General features: G+C 34.2%; 1 protein-coding gene across 2 annotated transcripts in view; it reads right to left on the bottom strand.

Annotated features, from left to right (window-relative positions):
* Positions 1 to 19,381, bottom strand: part of NKAIN2 (sodium/potassium transporting ATPase interacting 2) — a 917,329-nt gene that overhangs the window by 465,043 nt on the left and 432,905 nt on the right. For both annotated transcript variants that reach the window (XM_004422282.3, XM_087444045.1), the window contains exon 2: positions 18,918 to 19,055. In XM_004422282.3, the coding sequence (XP_004422339.1) occupies positions 18,918 to 19,055 (138 nt within the window). The remainder of the gene's footprint in view (positions 1 to 18,917; positions 19,056 to 19,381) is intronic.

The following is a 19,381-nucleotide window of genomic DNA, read 5'->3' as shown; positions in this document are numbered from 1 at the left end:
TTGGTATCCATATAATTATTTCCCAAATTCTTGAATATATTTGATGAACGTCGTCTTTATATTCTTACATACCTCTCCAAAAGAGCTTGTAAGATGTGCTTTTTAAAATTATTCTTCTTCATGTAAGGCTATAATTACCAAAACCCTATAACTTTCCAATTATTAACAATAGGCTGCAGGAGCACTAAAAATAAATTATGAAATCAAATATATTAGTGTGATATGAAGGAAGAGCAGCATTAAAAGAAGAACAGGCTGTTCACAGACTAGAAGCATAAGGGGTAAATGGTAGACGACGGTTATAACATAATTTACACTTAAGTCTTGCATGTTTTTAATAGAACTTGCAGCCCTTCAACTTTAATATAATTGAAGTTGGAAATATTCAGACAGTACAATGAAGTGGCTTGAAGTGCAGGAAACAATTCTGCGAGTAAAAGAGGAAAGAAGAAATTATTTGCTACATGGAAATAAATTGAAGAAAAATATGGCTTACGTAGTCCTTAAATTGCATTTTGAATATCAAACCAAAACAATACATGGGGCTTAAAATAGTTCTTTGGCTAGTCTTTTAGCAGTATTTTCAGGTTCTCACCCCAGGAAATTCTTTGCTGATTCACCTGGAATTTGATTATGCAGAAAAACATAAATTTTTTAGTAGACATGACATTTATAAATCAAGCTAGCGTTAAGTCTCCTGATTGTATCATTCCTCATATTTGTGCTTTATACTTTATATATATATTTTTTCTGTCTACTCTTGGTAGAGTAAGCATTAGTATCCCCATTTTACAGATTAGGAAACTCAAAGAAATTAAAGTAATTGCCCCAGTGCAACCCACACCTAAATGTACATGAATCAGTACGATTCTTGAAGGGAGAAGGCAAAATATTTTAACAATAGCTGGGGCTGCTGGGACAGCAATGGGACACAGAGAGTACAGGGTGTCTAAGTAACAGGGCAATCCTCAGCAGGGTGTTGTCCTTTTCCCACCTACAGAGCCAGCAAGACTTTTCAAATCCACAACCTCAGCAATTCAGCAAAAGCAGCACTGTGTACTAGGTATTAGCCAAATTTGTCTACACTGGAAGAGGGTGACACAACAGTGTTACACATCCATAAAGATCTGTGCAGGAGGAAATGGGAGCAGTAACAGAGCAGTACAAATAGAGTTCATGAACCTGTTTTTTAAGGACTTTTCCTAGACTTTAAGGAATTGGAAATTTAAATGCTAGAAATTCTTTACTGATGCCCTTTCAGCTCTGAAATCAGAAGTAATCAGTCTGATACTCAGCAGCATGTGAACAGAAGCACAGAATGCAGAAACATGGAAGGCAGAAGGCAGAAGGCAGATTCTGATCAGATACCATTAGTGGTAAAGGTTTCAGGGAACATGTTAGGTTGTAGGAATTGGTAATTAACACTAGAACCACATTAATGACTTGAGTATGTCATTTGTAGCTCATGTGTGTGTTCTGTGTCATAACCTGTATATGATTCGCTGTCGTGTGCCCTTTCATTCCTTGGAGAGGCCACGTAGCTTAGAAGAAAAGGTGAGAACTTTGAAGACAGACCTATGACCAATCCAAAGTGTCTACATGATAGCAACATGATATATTGGGAAGATTACTTAATTTCACTAAGCATCAGTTGTCAAATTTAAATTCTAGCATTCCACCTTGAGTGACCATGTTAAAGACTTATATGACAATTTATATTCATGAAAGTTTTCATTATGGTGAATATTATCACATATTAGGCATCATGGTAATTGTTATCATCATTATCTCAGGTTTTAATCATTGTCTAGTAAAACTTGTGCAGTGTTTGTAAGAGAAAGAGAGACAGACAGAGAAGCTGTCTGAGTGCGGGTTTGACTGATCTAGTAAAAAGTGTTAAAAACAAGAAAACAGGCCCAAAATGGAGTCCCTTATGCTAAACCACGAGTCACAAAACAGAGACTTGACTTAATTACAGTTTCGGCTCTCTCAGAAATGGAATCTTAAGGCGATTCAGGAATCCCCTGATCAGCACTAGTTAGGTAATCTGCCTGATAGACCCCTGTCATCCCCCTAAAGGAAGGTAACCTTGCAATAACCAATCTGATTTTTTGCCTAGTATAACATCCTTGTTCCTGCTCCCTTCTGCCTATAAAGTCTTTCATTTCATCCAGTTCCTTAGAGTTCTTTTCTATTTGCTAGATTGGATCTACCCCATTTGATGAGTTTTGCTCATATAAACTCTTAAACTTTTAATATGCCCTCAGTTTATCTTTTAACAGAAGCATGCTATGAAGGATTTTGCCTGAGTAGAGAGTATTCCTTTTTGTGTGTGTGCAAATACCACACCTAATACCAAAACAGATGGCATACCTAGAAGCCCAAAAGGGTCCTGGATCTTAATCCAATACTTTTCTCCTGAACAATTCTTATTTTCCTGATTTTATTAATTGCTTCTAATATTTGTCAGAAAGTTTAAGTTAATTTAAATTTACTTCACTGCTCTATAATTTATTCACTGATCACATTGGAATATATGAAAAAATTGGTGTTTTGATGTGGTCCTTTGGATACAGAGTCTTTATGTTTTTTCATTTTTATTTCATTTAATTTTGTAGAACACTGCCGTTATTTTGTACACCTTTCTCTAACCTTTATGTAATCTGATTTTAACACAATTTTTAGTTATATCATTTTTGCATCACTCATTTTATGACATTCTTGCATGTTTCATGAGAATATCTAAACTCTTGAACACTCCTATAAACCAAATTATGATATACATAATTTCTGCTTGGACATTTATTTATGTATACCTAGCTTCACAAAATGGTAAATGAGGAAAACATGAGGAACAATAATATAAAATGTTTTCAAGAACTATCAAATAAAATAAGATCATCAAATACGTTTTAAAAGAAAAGGTAACCAAATTTTTTTGGTCTAGCAACTCCATTTATATCATTGTTTCTTGCTTTATAAATTTCAAATTTATTCTGTTCTGTACATGTCTTATTATGACTGAAAGCAAACTAGCACTAAAAAATTGAGTTCATTATGCTCTGATATACCAGAAGGGAAAGCTAAGTGGAGGCTTAACTGTGAACAAATTTGAATCCAAGGTGATCAGTGTAAAAGAAAATGCAATTTGGGGAGAGTGATACATTACCTAAGTAATACCAAAAACCTAAAATTTTAAAATTTGTAAAAAGGAATTATTCTATTCTTTGCATGTTAACAGTGATGTTACATATTAAAAATGAGGTGGGTCATACAATAATGCATCATCTTTTTTCCATAATGAAGGAGGTGGCTATGGTCTGGGGCAAGGGGTGGGCAGGAAGGAAGCATCATCAGATAAGTGACAAAAGTTCCTTGATGTCTCAGTCATTTTTATTATGTTTTTGGTGAGGAAGATTAGCCCTTAGCTAACATCTGTTGCCAATCCTCCACGTTTTGCTGAGGAAGATTGGCCCTGGGCTCACATCCATGCCCATCTTCCTCCACTGTATATGTGGGATGACTGCCACAGCATGGCTTGATAAGCAGTGCATAGGTCCGTGCCCAGGATCCAAACCCAAGAACCCCGGGCCGCTGAAGCAGGGTGTGCGAACTTAACCATTACGCCACGAGGCTGGCCCTTATTTTTACTATTTTATGAAGAACAATACAACTGAGTTCAAACTGGATGGAAAATTGCCTTTGGTAGAAAAGGGATACAATTTTTGAAAAATTTTCAAACTTTTCAAAACATAACTTTTCATTATATATTTTTTAGTTCAGAAAATTATAATTATATTATGCCTTGGGAGTAGGTGTTACTATCAGATATCTAAAAGCTAATATGCTATTTGGTTTATTGAAATTCATTCACTTTCAGCCCTAATGCATCAATAGTCGTGGGAGCATAGAAAACATTACAAATGACACTAATTTCTCCTCGAATAAAATTATATTAGGCTTGTTAAAATTGACTGAAAAATGTTTTAACCTCTTCTTTATCAGTGAGTCTTATTTCCACAGCGGCCAGTGTTAGTACTCACTCTCTACTGATGTACACAAGCAATACACAAAGGCAGGTCCAAGTCATTGTTCTAGACTGACTTAAAGCTAAGGGCTAAGTTTATCTTAATTTTACTAAGTTGCCAGCTGAACATCACCATACTAGAAAGCCCTCAAAAAATTCACACATTTTCCCGTATGTGAATTTTTGATTAAATGTCTTGCATTAAAATAACAATAATAAAATAGTTTTTGATTAAATGTCTTGCATTAAAATAATAATAATAAAATAGTAAGAATAATGAGAAGAACAAGAAAAAGAGGATGAGAAGGAGGAAGAAACAAAGGTTTTAGAATTAGAAAGACAACTGTGACAAATTATAATTCTGCCTCATTATAAATTTTTAGACACAAACTACTCTGAAAGTGTAAGTTTCAATGTAAATGTAAGCATTTATGCCCTCCATCAAACACTAACCTTTCAAAACAGTGACAAGAGAATTAAAATAAGATATCTTGTGGTTCCAATTTTACTGTTTTGTGAAATGAAATTATTTAGAAAATAGCAGCTTGCCTTCCAAGGGGCATCTTCTTGTACACACATACCAATTTTTCACTCCATGAATGCTCTAGAAAAAATAAAGTCTAGAATCAATGAGTTTAATACCTGAAGTAAAACATTTCTTTTTCAAAATTCCTTAAACATAAGTGGTATCTTTAAATGAAAAAAAAGACAGAAAGATAAAATTGATTCCATCGTGTTCCAAAAAACGACAGCCTAGGCAGACAGAGGTTTCACTGTGGAGTTTAGATAACATGTTCTTGTGCATGGAGTTCCCAGATGAGTCAACATTTCCAAAAACCACTGACAAGATGTCTACAAATACAACACAGACATGACCAGGAAAATGACAACTATTCCATTAAGGAGACACCTGGGCAATCAAAAAGCATCCTGCAACTAAAACTGTTCGCAAGGCTTCTGAAGGGTCAACTTCAGAGTATTTTGCGATATTGTTGCAAAGAAAGATTTATTTTGAAATAAATAAGACAGAGAATATTACACAAAAGTGGTTTTGTAGTAATTACTGCTCCCAAAGACCATTTCTTCATTCATTGGCTGGCATGGTAAAACGAAAATGAATGAATTTCAGAATTAAATAACTAGAATTTGAAATTATTTGTCCAGTAAAAACCTTTCATTTTAGATGATTATCTATCATTGTTATTTGACACATAGACTATGCCAAGAAAATTCAAACCAAGAAAAGTCACAAATCTACATCATCAATTTGTCATCTCCATTGCCATAAAAATTAGCAAATATCCTTGAGGTGGTACACATGGCATGTCCAGATCTTGCTTTTTTCTATGACTGTGGAATGAGGGAGGAGGGCAAAAGCAGAAATGAGATTCCTTTGATCTTATTTACTTTCACTTTTCTCTAGATTCAGACACAATAATACATGGAATGAGAAAAAAAAAAAAAAAAAGGAATGAGACAGGAGACCAGCCCAGGAATAAAGATGAGATTTTTAAAAAGAGAGAAATCAAATATTACTGGACGCTATGACAATAACATAAAACAAAAGCTCCAGAAAATAGATGCTCTGTCAAATTTATATTACCAAAATCATGCAAGAAGTGGAAAATTTGAAAAGACCAATTACTGTAGAATAGATTGGAAAGATGATTAACTAGCTACCATTCATGAAAATACTAGGACTGGAAGATTTCATAGATGATTTCCAGGAAACATTAATAGCTCCAATCCTATTTGAAATATTCCAGATTACAGAATGAAATCTCTCCAATTTATTTTATGAAGCTTGTATAATTTGAAAAATATTACAAGTGAAAAGCTATGAATCAATGTCATTTTTAAATAAAGATATAAAAAATGGAAATAAAAATTTTATACGTAGAATACAGCAATGGAATAAAAGAATAATATATTACAAACAAACAAGGTATAGTCTAGTAAAGGAAGGCTGGGTTAATATCAGAATATTTATCAACCTAATTGAATATACCTAAAGTTTTAAGAAGATATCATATCATCATACAAATATAGGTTCAAAAACATTTAATAATACATTGCCATTCTTGATAATTGAAGGAAACTACTTAAATATGGCAAAAATTATTAACTGAAAACAAATAGCAATTTCACAATATATAACAAAATACTAAAAACTTTACATTTAAATTTATGAGCTTGACATATTTAACATTTTCTTGGAGAGTCTTGTGAATGTAATAAGAATATAAAATAAATACTATTAATATTAGACATAAATGACAAAATTTTTTCTTTAAAAGTATTATCTAAAAGCACAAGAAATGATAGAAAAACCTCACTGTATTAATAAGTGAATTCAGACATGATAAATATGGCAAAGTAACATATTTCTCCATTTTAATAATAAGCACTTAGAAAGGGTAAAATATCCCATTCACAATAGTTATAAAACCAACGAAATATGTAGGAATAAATTTAACAAGAAAAGCATAAAATCTATATGAAAAAGTCTACAAAATCTTATTGAAGATCAAAATGAAACAAGAGACATTATAATGGAATAACATACCTAAACCTCATAAAGTATCCCTTTCGCCAAATTAATTTTTTAAAAAAGCAATTTTAATTATAATCCTAATAGGTTTGGTTTTGTTTTGAGTTGAGTATAATGATTTTAAAATTAACATTAAAGAATAAATGCTAGAGAACAGCCAAGGAATGTATGAACAAGGGAAATACTAAGCAGACTTGTTTTACCATCTGTCAGAATGTACTATAAACCCATTGAAATCACCAAGTAAGTAGTGACATAGGATACAAATGAATCACTATTGAATGGGGAATTGAGGGAAAAAATCCAGTATATATTAAGAGATTTCAATTATATGGGAAAATAAATGGCGGCACAAACGATTACCCATATGGAAGAAAATAGTGTCGGGGGCCTATTTAATGTGAAATACTGAAATACTTCCCAGATGAATTAAAAGCTTACTCTAAAAATTAAACAATAAATATCTTAGAAGAAAATATGGGAGATTAGATGTATACAGGAAACTCAGAAACTATAAATATTTTATTAGACAAAAATTAAAATAAAAATTATTTTGGCCAAAGTGGCCAAAATACAAACGTAACGTAGGAGAGATTTGGAGAAATTTTCAAAACATATTCAAAGATGACAGGTTAATTTCTATAATATCAAAACAGATTAATATCTATAAATACAGACTAACTGAAAAATACCTCAAAAAATGGGCAAAGATTTGGACATTTTTCAGATTGTAAATTTATTTAACGTACTCAAAGAGCAATTGGGTGTTATTATTAAATAGATGAAGTTCATGGTAAGTAAATAGGGAACAAAATAGCGTGCATAACATGATAAGAGTTAAAAATAGAAAAAAATGTTATGTGTGGACATCAAAAAAATAAAGAACTGTATTTTTAATAACGATAACAATGCAATTATATCTGGTTATTAGGGCTTTGAATATGTTTTGGTTTCATTTTTATACCTTTCTCAATTTCTTTTCTGTACCCAAAAGCCCTTATCTTTCTTGTCTTCCCCAGGTGAGTACCGGGCAATTACAGTCTATGAGTTGCTGTTATTCAAGTGTAAAGGAAGAATAATTGTCAGCTCAGTAAAGAGAACTTACTAAATATATAAAGTGTATATATATAACTAAATATAGGCTAGTGAAATGTTTGGAGACTTCTCCTCCAAATTCTGACTGTCATTTTAGAAAAACAGAACTGTGTTATTACATTTTTAGCACTAAATACTTAACATACCAGGTTTCTAATAAAGACTTTCAGTAAGACACTCTTAGTTTTGGATAATAAAATCATGTCATCTACATAGCAGAGAATTTTTACTATTTTTATCTAAAAGCGATATCAAGTTACTAGGTAACAGTCTACAAAGGGTCTGGGACACATCCCTATTTGGTTACACCTATATAATGAATACGAAATTGAAAAGTTCAAAACTGAATTCTTAAATTTTTCCCTCCAATTTTTACTCTTGTTTTAATCCTTACCTTGGTGAATGGCTCCACCGTTACTCAGTCTCCTGTCAAAACATCTACAAACATATTTATCTTTTCATCTCTCTTTCCCCTTTTGTTGCTAGTAGCTTAGGACAGTTCCCTATATGAAACCCTTGAATTGTCTAGAGAATATGTCCTATATGATCAATTTAGCAGGGCCAAGTATTTTCTTCACAATCTGCTCCCTGTCTACATATTTAGCTTTACTTTTAACCAGCCCCTGTGTACCAGCCATGTGAATCTAACATAAATTAATAAAAATACAATGATTAAACACCTCCGTGCTTTTGCTTCTGTTATTTCCACCTGGAATTCTCCCCTCCTCCTTTCTTCCCAGTGACATACTACTCAGAGTGTAAGTATTAGCCCAGGTGTCATTTCCTCTACGAAGCATCTCCAGAACCTTTCCAGCTCCCACGCTGACTTGCCCAATCTGTTCTCGGGACCTTATTATATCCTATACACACTTCTCTCTTTGTCATTATGAAAAGTATTGCATTTACTTGTTTACATATTTTCCCCCCCTCTTAAAATGTAAACATTTGGAGGCTTTGTTATTATGGTATACCTTGTGCATGGCATAGTGCTTATCATATAATAGGAGATCAATTAATAGCTTTTTAAAGGGCAAAGAGACTGTAACAGTCACTGGATGTCCATACATCTTTGTATAACAATGTCATTTGCTCAGATCTCATTGAAAAAAGGAAACGATTCCCAAGTAAAATATGTTTAATGCACTTTAATATTTATTGTTCCACTTTTGATTCTAAAAGACAAACTGAGCATGCAATATGTACAGTCTGTAACTATTAGCAGTAAAACATTAGCAGCAGAGGTATTTCAGCCAATTGCTGGAAAAGGAAGGCCAGACATTTAAGTATTGATTAACAAGCAGAGTGGAGGGCTGGCCCGTGGCTTAGCGGTTAAGTGCGCGAGCTCCGCTACTGGCGCTCCGGTTCGGATCCCGGGCGCGCACCAATGCACCGCTTCTCTGGCCATGCTGAGGCCAAGTCCCACATACAGCAACTAGAAGGATGTGCAGCTATGACATACAACTATCTACTGGGGCTTTGGGGAGAAAAAGGGGGAAAAAAAAAAGGAGAAAGATTGGCAATAGATGTTAGCTCAGAGCTGGTCTTCCTCAGCAAAAAGAGGAGGATTAGCATGGATGTCAGCTCAGGGCTGATCTTCCTCACACAAAAATAAATAAAATAAAGTAAAATAAGCAGAGTGGAGCGGCTGGCAGTCTACTAAACATGTGGGTGGGCAACAGACACAAAGGAAGCTGAAAGCTGGGCAGAGTGCTTCATACTCTGGAGACTTGAGGGAGGAGCATGTGAATGAAGGTGAGTGTAAAAAGTGGGCCAGAAAACCGGGATAATCCCTTTACCACTTTGAGAAGCAGCCACGCATTTAACTCTCTGGAGGAAAAAAAGAAGATTTTTAATAAGTAAGAAAGTAAATAAATAGCTATAATATATAATAACTGTTAAATGAGATTATCTAGGAAGAAGAAAGACAAATGTTCAAAAGCGTAGAGAATCATCAAAATGATGCATGCCAAGTCCAGAGTTGAAGGCTCTCATGTTTTCAAATCAAAAGGGCCTACAAAATTTTAAATTAGATCCACACTTAGACATCTCTTTTTGAAATGTTAAGATAACAAATATAAAATGAATATTTCAAGAACTTTTTTTTAAAGTTACCTACAAAAGAATGAAGAACTGATTGACATCAGCCTTCCCATCAGTAACACTGCTTCCTAGAAGGAAACTGAACAATTACCTCAGTGCTCTAAGAAAAAACGATTCTCAACCCTGCATTCTGTGTCAAACAAAACTACTGCTCAAACTTAAAGGTAGAAAAACTCAGGAAGTGGTATGAAGAATATCAGAAAGAAAATGCATAGGATCTAAGAAAGCATGAATCTAACTCAGGAGAGCAGAGCAGGGAAGACACACATCTAACAGGCCTAAAGAGCAACTGATTTAGACAGGAGCAAGAGGATAGAGAACTACAAGAGAAATCTCCAGGGAGAAGAGCATCTCATTAAAACAAGAAGATACAGATAAAATCATGGTCAAATCTAAATGCAAATCGGAAAGCAATGGGTTTCCAAAATCAGAATAGAATGACTAGCAGGCAGTACATTGAATCAGTAAGAATTCGAAATATATTTAAAATACAGTTAAAAAAAAAAGACCAGTTTTCTCTCTTACAAGAATAAAAGACAAGGAGAAACTCAAGTAGGGGTGGGGGGCATTGTAAAAAAAAAAAAGGGTCATCCAGAAATAAATTAGACTAAAGTGATTTTGCTTGGACCAACCCTCTGAGGTGTGTCTCTCTCTCTCTCTCTCTCTCTCTCTCTCTCTCTCTCTCTCTATATATATATATATATATATATACTCACTCTAGAAGAACTATAAAGAGATTAGGACCAGCTAGAGAAGGGTAAGGAAAAGGACTTTATTTTACTACATGTCAAATTTTACTTTTTGATTTTATAAAATATCTACATGACTTAATTTGACTTTTTACTTTAGAAAAGAAACTAATACATACACAGATATATCACAACATGTCTCTTCTTCAAATTTTTTCCCCAAAATTATTAGATCACTTACAAACATGAGTTTAAACTGTCAAAATATAATTACTTATATTTACCACGTTCTATAAATCTTTAGTCACAGCCTAACACCGTAACGTGAACACCAAGTATCTTCTTGTAGAATAAATGGCCCACATTTCCCTAAGGGAACACATCCTTTTGAGAATAAATTGCATTCACCATGTTGCATTATCACGTTTATTTTAGGTCTACAGGCTAAATCCATAAAACTGTAATGATGTTTTTTTCCCCTCCCAGGCTTATGGGAAAAGACTTATTTTCACAACCACTCTAAGTCATTAGAAGCACTGTTAATTTACTACTATCTCAAGTCTCTTCATCTCTAATCTACATTGATTTTCTGTCCTGAACACAGAAAGTGTGCATTTTTAATTCTTTAGTGGCAATAAGTTTTCTTTTGGACATTTTTTTCTCCTAGAAAAATTGAATAAAACGGCCAAAAAAATTGCTTGAACATAGATTAATAACTTCCTAGAAATGACCACAAGGAGTGCACAAATTTTCAGGGAGGCAACATTATTAGAATGAAAGAAGCATACGACCTGGAAATGAGACATTGGAAATGCTTCTCATTTATTGCTGTTGGTTATATTCTCCATGGGGACCTGAGCTCCACGAATAATTAAAATTCAAATCAGGGCTGATCATCAGTAAACAGTAAATTCTAGAAATTTAGAGAAGTATTTTTTTCCCACACAAAATTGAGTATGTGACTTGTTACTTTTACAGACCCTCTGAGGTGTATATACATTTCCCAAATTGCCATATCATAATGTTTTTACAAAATGGGTCTTAGCTTTGTCTTTGGTGCTTCGGTCACCACGCAGCCCCCAAGCCTTTCCCAGGATGACAGGATCTTTTTCTTTGGTATGTTGGCTCAAGGAAAAGCAAAATAAAGGAAGTCAAAGCAGGTGATGCCTTATCTGATACTGCCTCATAGCTGTTTTTCTATTCTGTGCCCTCCCTCAATAGGGAGAAGGATGTGAGCGAACTCACAAAGCAACACTCATTGACAGGTATATACGATACATTAAAAAAAATTGTAGTAAAAAAAAAACAAGTGGCCCAAATTGAGAAACTGAAGTTTAGTACTCAGCAACAATCAGAAATTACCATTTAAAATTTTAATACATGAACTAAAAAGAGTATTCAATTCTTTTCTTTATTACTTTGGAAGAATGGATAGGGTTATACAGTGTTCCCTCCTTATCTGTGGGGGATACATTCCAAGACTCCCAGTGGATGCGTGAAACTGCAGATAGTACCAAACCCTACATATACTATGTTTTTTCCTACACATACATGCCCATGATAAAGTTTAATTTATAAATTAGGCTCAGTAAGAGATCAACAACAATAACTAATAATAAAATAGAACAATTATAAGAATATACTGTAATAAAAGTTACTATAAATCTTAGCAACCTCAGCAAACAGTTTTTTTTCTCTCATTAAGTCAAGAACTTGTACGTTTTCACTTAAAGAAAGCACTTTATGGCTTCTCTTTGGCGTATCTGAATTGCCAATATCATTACTCTTGTGCTTTGGGGCCATTATTAAGTAAAATAAGGGTTACTTGAACACAAGCACTGCGATAACACGACAGTTGATCTGATAACTAAGACGGCTACTAGGTGATTAACGGGCAGGTAGGTATGCAGCGTGGATACACTGGACAAAAGGTGATTCACATCCAGGACAGGATGGAATGGGATGGCACGAGATTTTGTCACACTACTCAGAGTGCCATGCAGTTGAAAACTAATGAATTGTTTATTTCTGTTTAATATTTTCAGACCTTGGTTGATCGCGGGTAACTGAGACCACGGAAAGTGAAACCGTGGATAAGGAGGGACTACTGTAATGACATAGTCTAATAGTTTATCATTCTTAAAACACAAGGAATGAAGACTCATGAATATTGTTTCTCTTTCTAATCATCACAGCCCAGCTTTGTCAAATTAGCTTTAACCACATTATATTAATCTCTTGATTTTTCAGTAACACAACAGAAAATCAATCTCAATCTTTCCCACTCATTTAATTTTGGATTAATTATTGTAGTCTAAACTGATGTCACGGAAAAACTCTGCAATAGGTATGATAATATACATACATACATATTTTTGGTACACAATTTGGGTATTTTTTCAATTACACAGAAATAAATTCTCCCATCAGTTATCTGAAGTTCTTTACAAACAACAAATATGGAAAGAGATATTTTATCATTAATTAATATATAATCATATATTAGATATAAATTATATTATATATACATATATATGCATATATATGAATTACCATAATTAAAATGCTGATTGCTATAAGAAAAGAAAAAATACCATTCTGACTCACTATTTCTGGAAATTAAGCGTATCCTGTGATATTGTTCTTCCCCAAGAAAAAAATGTCCATCACTAAGGGTTTTCTCTTCTTAATTCTTGAGACATGAGATCGTTTCCTCATTAAATACAGAGCTAAAAACATAATCCTGACACAGAAATGGCAGACCACAATTTAAAACCTAAATGCTCTTCAAATTGCAAATGCCACGGTGGATTTTTAATTTTCCAACATCTTAACAAATCCTGTTTTCGTTTGTCAGATAGACTGTGGCCCTCTGAACTGTGCTCCTAAGAGGCAGTTCAGAACCTTAGTTAAGAGCATGAGTTTGGCAGTCAGGAGGATCAGATTCCACATCCCAACTCTGCTATCGCCTAGTCATATGAGTTTGGACAAAAGTGTTTAAAGTTACTGTGAGGTTTATAGGATTTGTAGAGGAAGGTATCTAGGAGCATCTGTGGAGGGTAACGAAAGTGGTAACAAAAAAGAATTATGATTCTTTCAAATATTACTGTGATTTTGGTATTCTGTCCTCTTCTCTGTTTTCATGAAATTAGAGTAATGGGTTTTTAGCTATTTTGAATTTATTTCTAGTTCAGGGACTGGGTTTCTTTGGTCAAGCCAGTGGGTCCAAGCTCTGTAACTTATTCTTTTTTCTTTCAAAGTAACTTAATTAAATAGAAAGAGATAAAGGAAAGGACGGAGGGTGGGAGAGAAGGAGAAAAGAGGAAGATAGGGAAGAAGGGAGGGAGGGAGGAAAAAGAAAAATCTTTTTGAGTGTTATAGCAACATGTCCTTTGGCAATATCACCAAGAAAATTGCTGTGCCTTTAGCAGTTAGGAACTTACAAACTCCACAGACTATTTCAGACAACGTAAAGCAATGCAACTCATTCACATTTTTTTGTCATTAACTAATAAACACTGGATATCCCAAATCACATTCTGCTTGCCAGCGTCTTTAGTGCAAATGAAGATGCACTGGACAATTCCATTTACAATATAAGGTAACGATGTCATGGGAGCCATTTGTATGTATTTATAAATTATTCCACCAGAGTTAATCTGGCCTTTTCTTTGAGACTTGATGCTGTTGAGAATTAACAATACAGATTCTTTCTATGGATTCTGGCTTCAGACTTCCTTTGCTTGGATGGAATTGAAATCATCTATTTCATTTTCCTTCAACATATTATATTCCTTGAAATGCCAGAGGCTGTCAAAGTGTACTAACGAGTTCTTGTTCCAATTAATTGTTTTAAATTTTTCTTCTTTGCTCTTATGAAAGAGAAGATTAGTAAAAGAAACAAAACTCATGACCAATACTCTCTAAATTTTATTTGTTGCTACTGTGCTCAGTGTTTCAGAGGATGTCTGAGGATATGGTTGTTTTGTTTGGCATTTTTTCAATTAAATAAAATAAAATGTTCCATCAATAATTTGAAACTCTTTACAAATAGCAAATGTGGACAGGGACACTTTTTCCTTAGACTCTATTTCAGGGCATCTATCTACCTTTTTGTGTTAGCAAAACTAGACCTAAGAAAAATGAAGCCTTATCATTACACTTTTCAAGATGATATTTAAATTTTATAATTTTTTTCTTGATTAGGAAGATTAGCCCTGAGCTAACAACTGTGTCAATCTTTCCTCTATTTTGTGTGTGGGATGCCACCACAGCATGGCTTGATGAGTGGTGTGTAGGTCTGAGCCCAGGATCTGAACCCGCAAACCCAGGCCACCAAAGCAGAGCACGCTGAACTTACACACTATGCCACTGGGCCGGCCCCCGAAATTTTATAATTTTTAAAGCAATAGAAGTTATCACAAAGGGGGGGAGTTAATTTAAATAAGAGAAAAATAAGGAACATCACAATGAAAATTTAAGATATTTAAAGGGTAAATATCTTCATATAAGGATATTTAAAAGATATCATATTCCTTGAATATGTAAAAATTCTTATGATCCATATATAAAAATTGTTATCATAAACACTAAGACTCCAGGGAAAAAATGAGCAAAGAACACCAAAAGACACCCCCAAAAAGGAAATAAAAATGGTTAATAAACACATAAAAAAGTCCAACTCAGTCAAGACAAGAAATGCAATTCAAAACAAAAATGACATTTTTTCTCCTATCATATTAACAAATATGAGAACAGATAATATTCAGGGTTAGCAAGAGTACAATGAAATAGACTCTGCTCTACATTGGTGGGTGGATAATTCAGTAAAATAATTTTGGATTGGTAATTGTCAATTATATACTAAGAGCCTTAAAATTGTTCATATTATTTAATTATACCTAGGTATTTCTCCTAAGGAATGAGATCACAAATGAAGATGAGAGTATTTTTGTGTGTGTGTGTGAGGAAGATTAGCTCTGAGCTAACATCTGTTGCCAATCCTCCTCTTTTTGCTGAGGAAGATTGGCCCTGGGTTAACATCTGCGCCCATCTTCCTCTGCTTTCCATGTGGGGCACCTGCCACAGGATGGCTTGAATAAGCAATGTGTAGGTCTGTGCACAGGATCCGAACACGCAAACCCTGGGCTGCGGAAGGGGAGAATTTGAGCTTAACCACTACCCCACCGGGCTGGCCCCAAGATAAGGGTATTTTTTATGGAGATGGTTATAGGGAATTATTTATCATAAAAATCATGGAAATAGAATAATGTATAGTAACATATAACATACCATAAAATTATCATACAAACGTTATATGCTATATAGAATAACATATACCAATAGTGTTAAAGGTTAAATGAACAATGGAATAGCCATATGAATTTCAAAATTGTTGGATATAACATTAAATAAAGAAATTAAGACACATATTTGAGATATAGCATACTCAGACGTTTCATTTACACATATGCAAAGGAAGGAAATATGCAAAAATATTAATAATTTTCAGTCGTGAAATTATAAAAGTGCTTATCTCTTGATACTGAATTGTTTATAATGCAAAAATATAAAATGATAAACATAGAAATCATAAAGGTCTATATTTTTAGGGAAGAGGAAAATAAATTTCATTGTTAATGTCGAATTCTCCCATGCAGAGATCCTGTAGATATTTCTTAACTGCAGTAATACATTATTGTTAGTTACAGCTTGCCCCCAACTATGCGTTTTTCTGCTAGACTCAAGATCCTTCATTGACTAGAATTTCTGTTTTCTATGATTCCATTCAAGTTTCTTTTCATTGCCATTTTTGGGCAAACTTAATTCCATTTTTATGGCAAATTCTCTATTTTCCTGAATCCACTTTTGATCTTCAACATGGCATTATGGTCAGTAGATATAACGAATTTCGTTATACAGAAACTGTTTCTTATACAGAAATTACATGGAAATAGATAACCAGAACAACAATTGGAACCAAAGCCCGAGTGATACTCTAACACAAACCTAAAACACACTGCATTCGTTTTGAGACAAGGTGGTAGGTGGAGGCCAGGAAGGCAGTGGGAGACTATCAGTGGAGACAGGAAGAACCGTAAGGAAGATGTTTCGAGGACTGGAGAAAAGAGGACTCATGATAATTATTGTTAGAACAATTAGCTTGACTATTGCCTGCAATTACTGCAAAGATAGAAAATATACCTATAAACTTGTAGATCTGGCTAAGGGGATTTCCAAGCATACAGCCGACAGTGCTGTCATCTTTTAGCCACACATAACATGATATTGTAAGGGAGATGAGCTAAAGAAGGGACAATTCAGTTTTCAAGCAGAATTTAGAGAATATATTTCCAGTGAAGCCTTTCTGAGTCGAAAAATAAAAGTTTCACATTTACGGCATCTCCAGCTGGCAAAAGGTTTTCCAAGTAAGACATTATTTCAGGGAAAAGATCAAATTCAGGATGCTGTCTACACATCAAGATCAAATCAAAGACGTAGCTCCAAGACACACGGTTAAGATCTCAGACAGATTTCAGAGACTCAGCTATATAAAAGTTCTAACAATCTTAAAGGTGTCCCAAGGCATCCTAACTCTTATATAATGCTAGAGAGAGCAGCCGGTCTTGAAAAGACTTGTGGGTGTGTCTTTCATCTAAAGGGATGGCATTATAATTCAATACATAGAAATCCCACAAAATATTTTCGAGAAATAACAGCTTGGAATAAAAGGGACAGAAATAGTTCAACCAACAGCTTGGAAGACCTTGCTTTATTTTAAGTCGCCTGTCAGCCTACTGCTAGTCTATATGGTTTAGTATTCTTTTCAAATAATAATAGTAACAATAAGGAGAAAAATATTATAGCTAATGTTTATTAAACACTTTTTAAAGACCAAGCATTGTGCTAAGGACATTTTATAGAATATCCCACTTACTCCTCAAAACAAACCTCTGATTCCAAGAACTTCATCAGAAATGGACATGACATATTTGTATGATGATACACAGAAGGACATTATTTATAGGAATAAAATCATGGAGGAGCCTCAAAGTCTAATGAAAGAGGAAAGTTATATTAAGAATCTTTCATATAATGGCTTATAAAAGTTTCGCATTTACAGCACCTCCAGCAGCAATTAATTCAAGCATACGAGTTAATATAATTATTACTTTCATTTTAAAGGTGGGAAAACTAAGGATTGGTGAGGTTGTGCTGTACAAAGTCACACAGAATTTGGCAGATGCAAGATTTCAATCCTGCTGTTACAGCTTCAGAAGACCCACTCCCAAACCCTGTACTATCTTCCCTATATTAGACCAAATTAAAATTTATATAAGAAGATGGACAATACTGTTATATCTTAAGCATTGAAAAACTTCACTCTGCAACAGAACACATTTTTCTTTTTACAAGATTTACACAGATCCATATCCTTAGAGATGACATGCACTCATTTCTGGGCATGCGTGTAGAAGAGAAGACTATGGGCTTCTTGTTCACCCTTAGCCAGACAGTGGATCTCTTGGTCCCAGCTGCCACCGTATTGCCTGTTTCAGTACCAATGGGCTGTATCTGGGTTCCAGGTGACAGAGAGCACAGGCCATAGGAGGGCATCTTTTATGTGAAGGAGGCCTCCATGAAATCTGAGAAGCCTGCTGGGTTTGTGTTGAATAAGGCAGAGCTTCTGCTGCACTGTTTTATGTATATGCCTTTACCACAAACTTGCTTTACAATTTTAAATAAATGCCTATATACTTTTCCTTTGTCCAAAATAGAAGAAATAGAAAAAATGAGGAAAATATAAAAAAAGTACATTAATGAAGAACTATAGCTGAGATCTGAGGCACATACAAAAGTAAAAAATCCTAAATTATGGTTCCCATAGCAACTGCAACACAGTCAGATTTCACTTTTACGTTAGGTAAGTTTAACTTGAGTGGGAATGCAAAATACTTCCTCTGAGCCAAAAAGAGAATTATGGAGAACACAGAGACCGGGGTCCAGACTACTCTGGCTTTCAGGTATGTCAAATATTAACCCTAATATGTATTGTTGTTTTCACATCAATAGTATATGTTCATTTGTATTGATTTTACACTATCCTTATTCAATTTATAAAATATGATTATTTAAAATGGTAAAAATTCCCATTAAAATCTCTTAAATCAGAGGCCATGACTTTATAATTTAAAAATATAAGGACACAGTTCTGCTTGTAATTACAAGAGAATATTTGCTGAAAGTACAATTTATGAAGATACAATCTGATTACATTCACTGTCAAGTGCTTTAAGCTTGACATTTTCAGTGACTGTAGATGTAATCTGAAAATATGAAAACAAATATATGGTACTTTAAGGAAAGGATATAAATATAATTTTTCAAGACATTTGTAGTTTTCATATCTTTCTCTATTTCAATAAAATTTTTAAAAGGCAGGAAGGGTACTTACTCCTGTTATGTACCGAGGTCTATATTGAATAGTTCCAAATAAACCAAGAATGACGATAATAATATGTACAAAATTTGCCAGGATGGGTGCCCACTGATATCCAAGGAAGTCAAATATTTGCCTCTCCAGCACACAAACCTAGAATAGCAAAACAGGATATACAGATGAGCACAGCGGTGAGAGAAAAAAAGGATCACATTGATGCATAATTAGCAATCATAAATGTGTTGCCATATCTGGCATTTGTCTATAACTAACAGTGAGAATGACATTTTCAGGGATATTTCAAAGGAATACTACAGAAGCTGTGGATCCATAGACTGATACAATCCTTTCAGGGAGGATTTTGTGGAGGCATCAAGCAGTAGTCACAAGATGTCATCTGTGCAGTCACAGGATAAATTATATTGTCATATGCACTGTCAAACACTTGAAGTCATCAACCCAGCAAGTTTGGGAAGCCC

This window comes from Ceratotherium simum, chromosome 19 (assembly GCF_057802395.1).
Source record: "Ceratotherium simum simum isolate JZ-2026a chromosome 19, ASM5780239v1, whole genome shotgun sequence".
Classification (NCBI taxonomy): domain Eukaryota; kingdom Metazoa; phylum Chordata; class Mammalia; order Perissodactyla; family Rhinocerotidae; genus Ceratotherium; species Ceratotherium simum.
The sequence above is the reverse complement of the archived record's forward strand: the minus strand, read 5'-3'. Positions and strand labels throughout refer to the sequence as shown.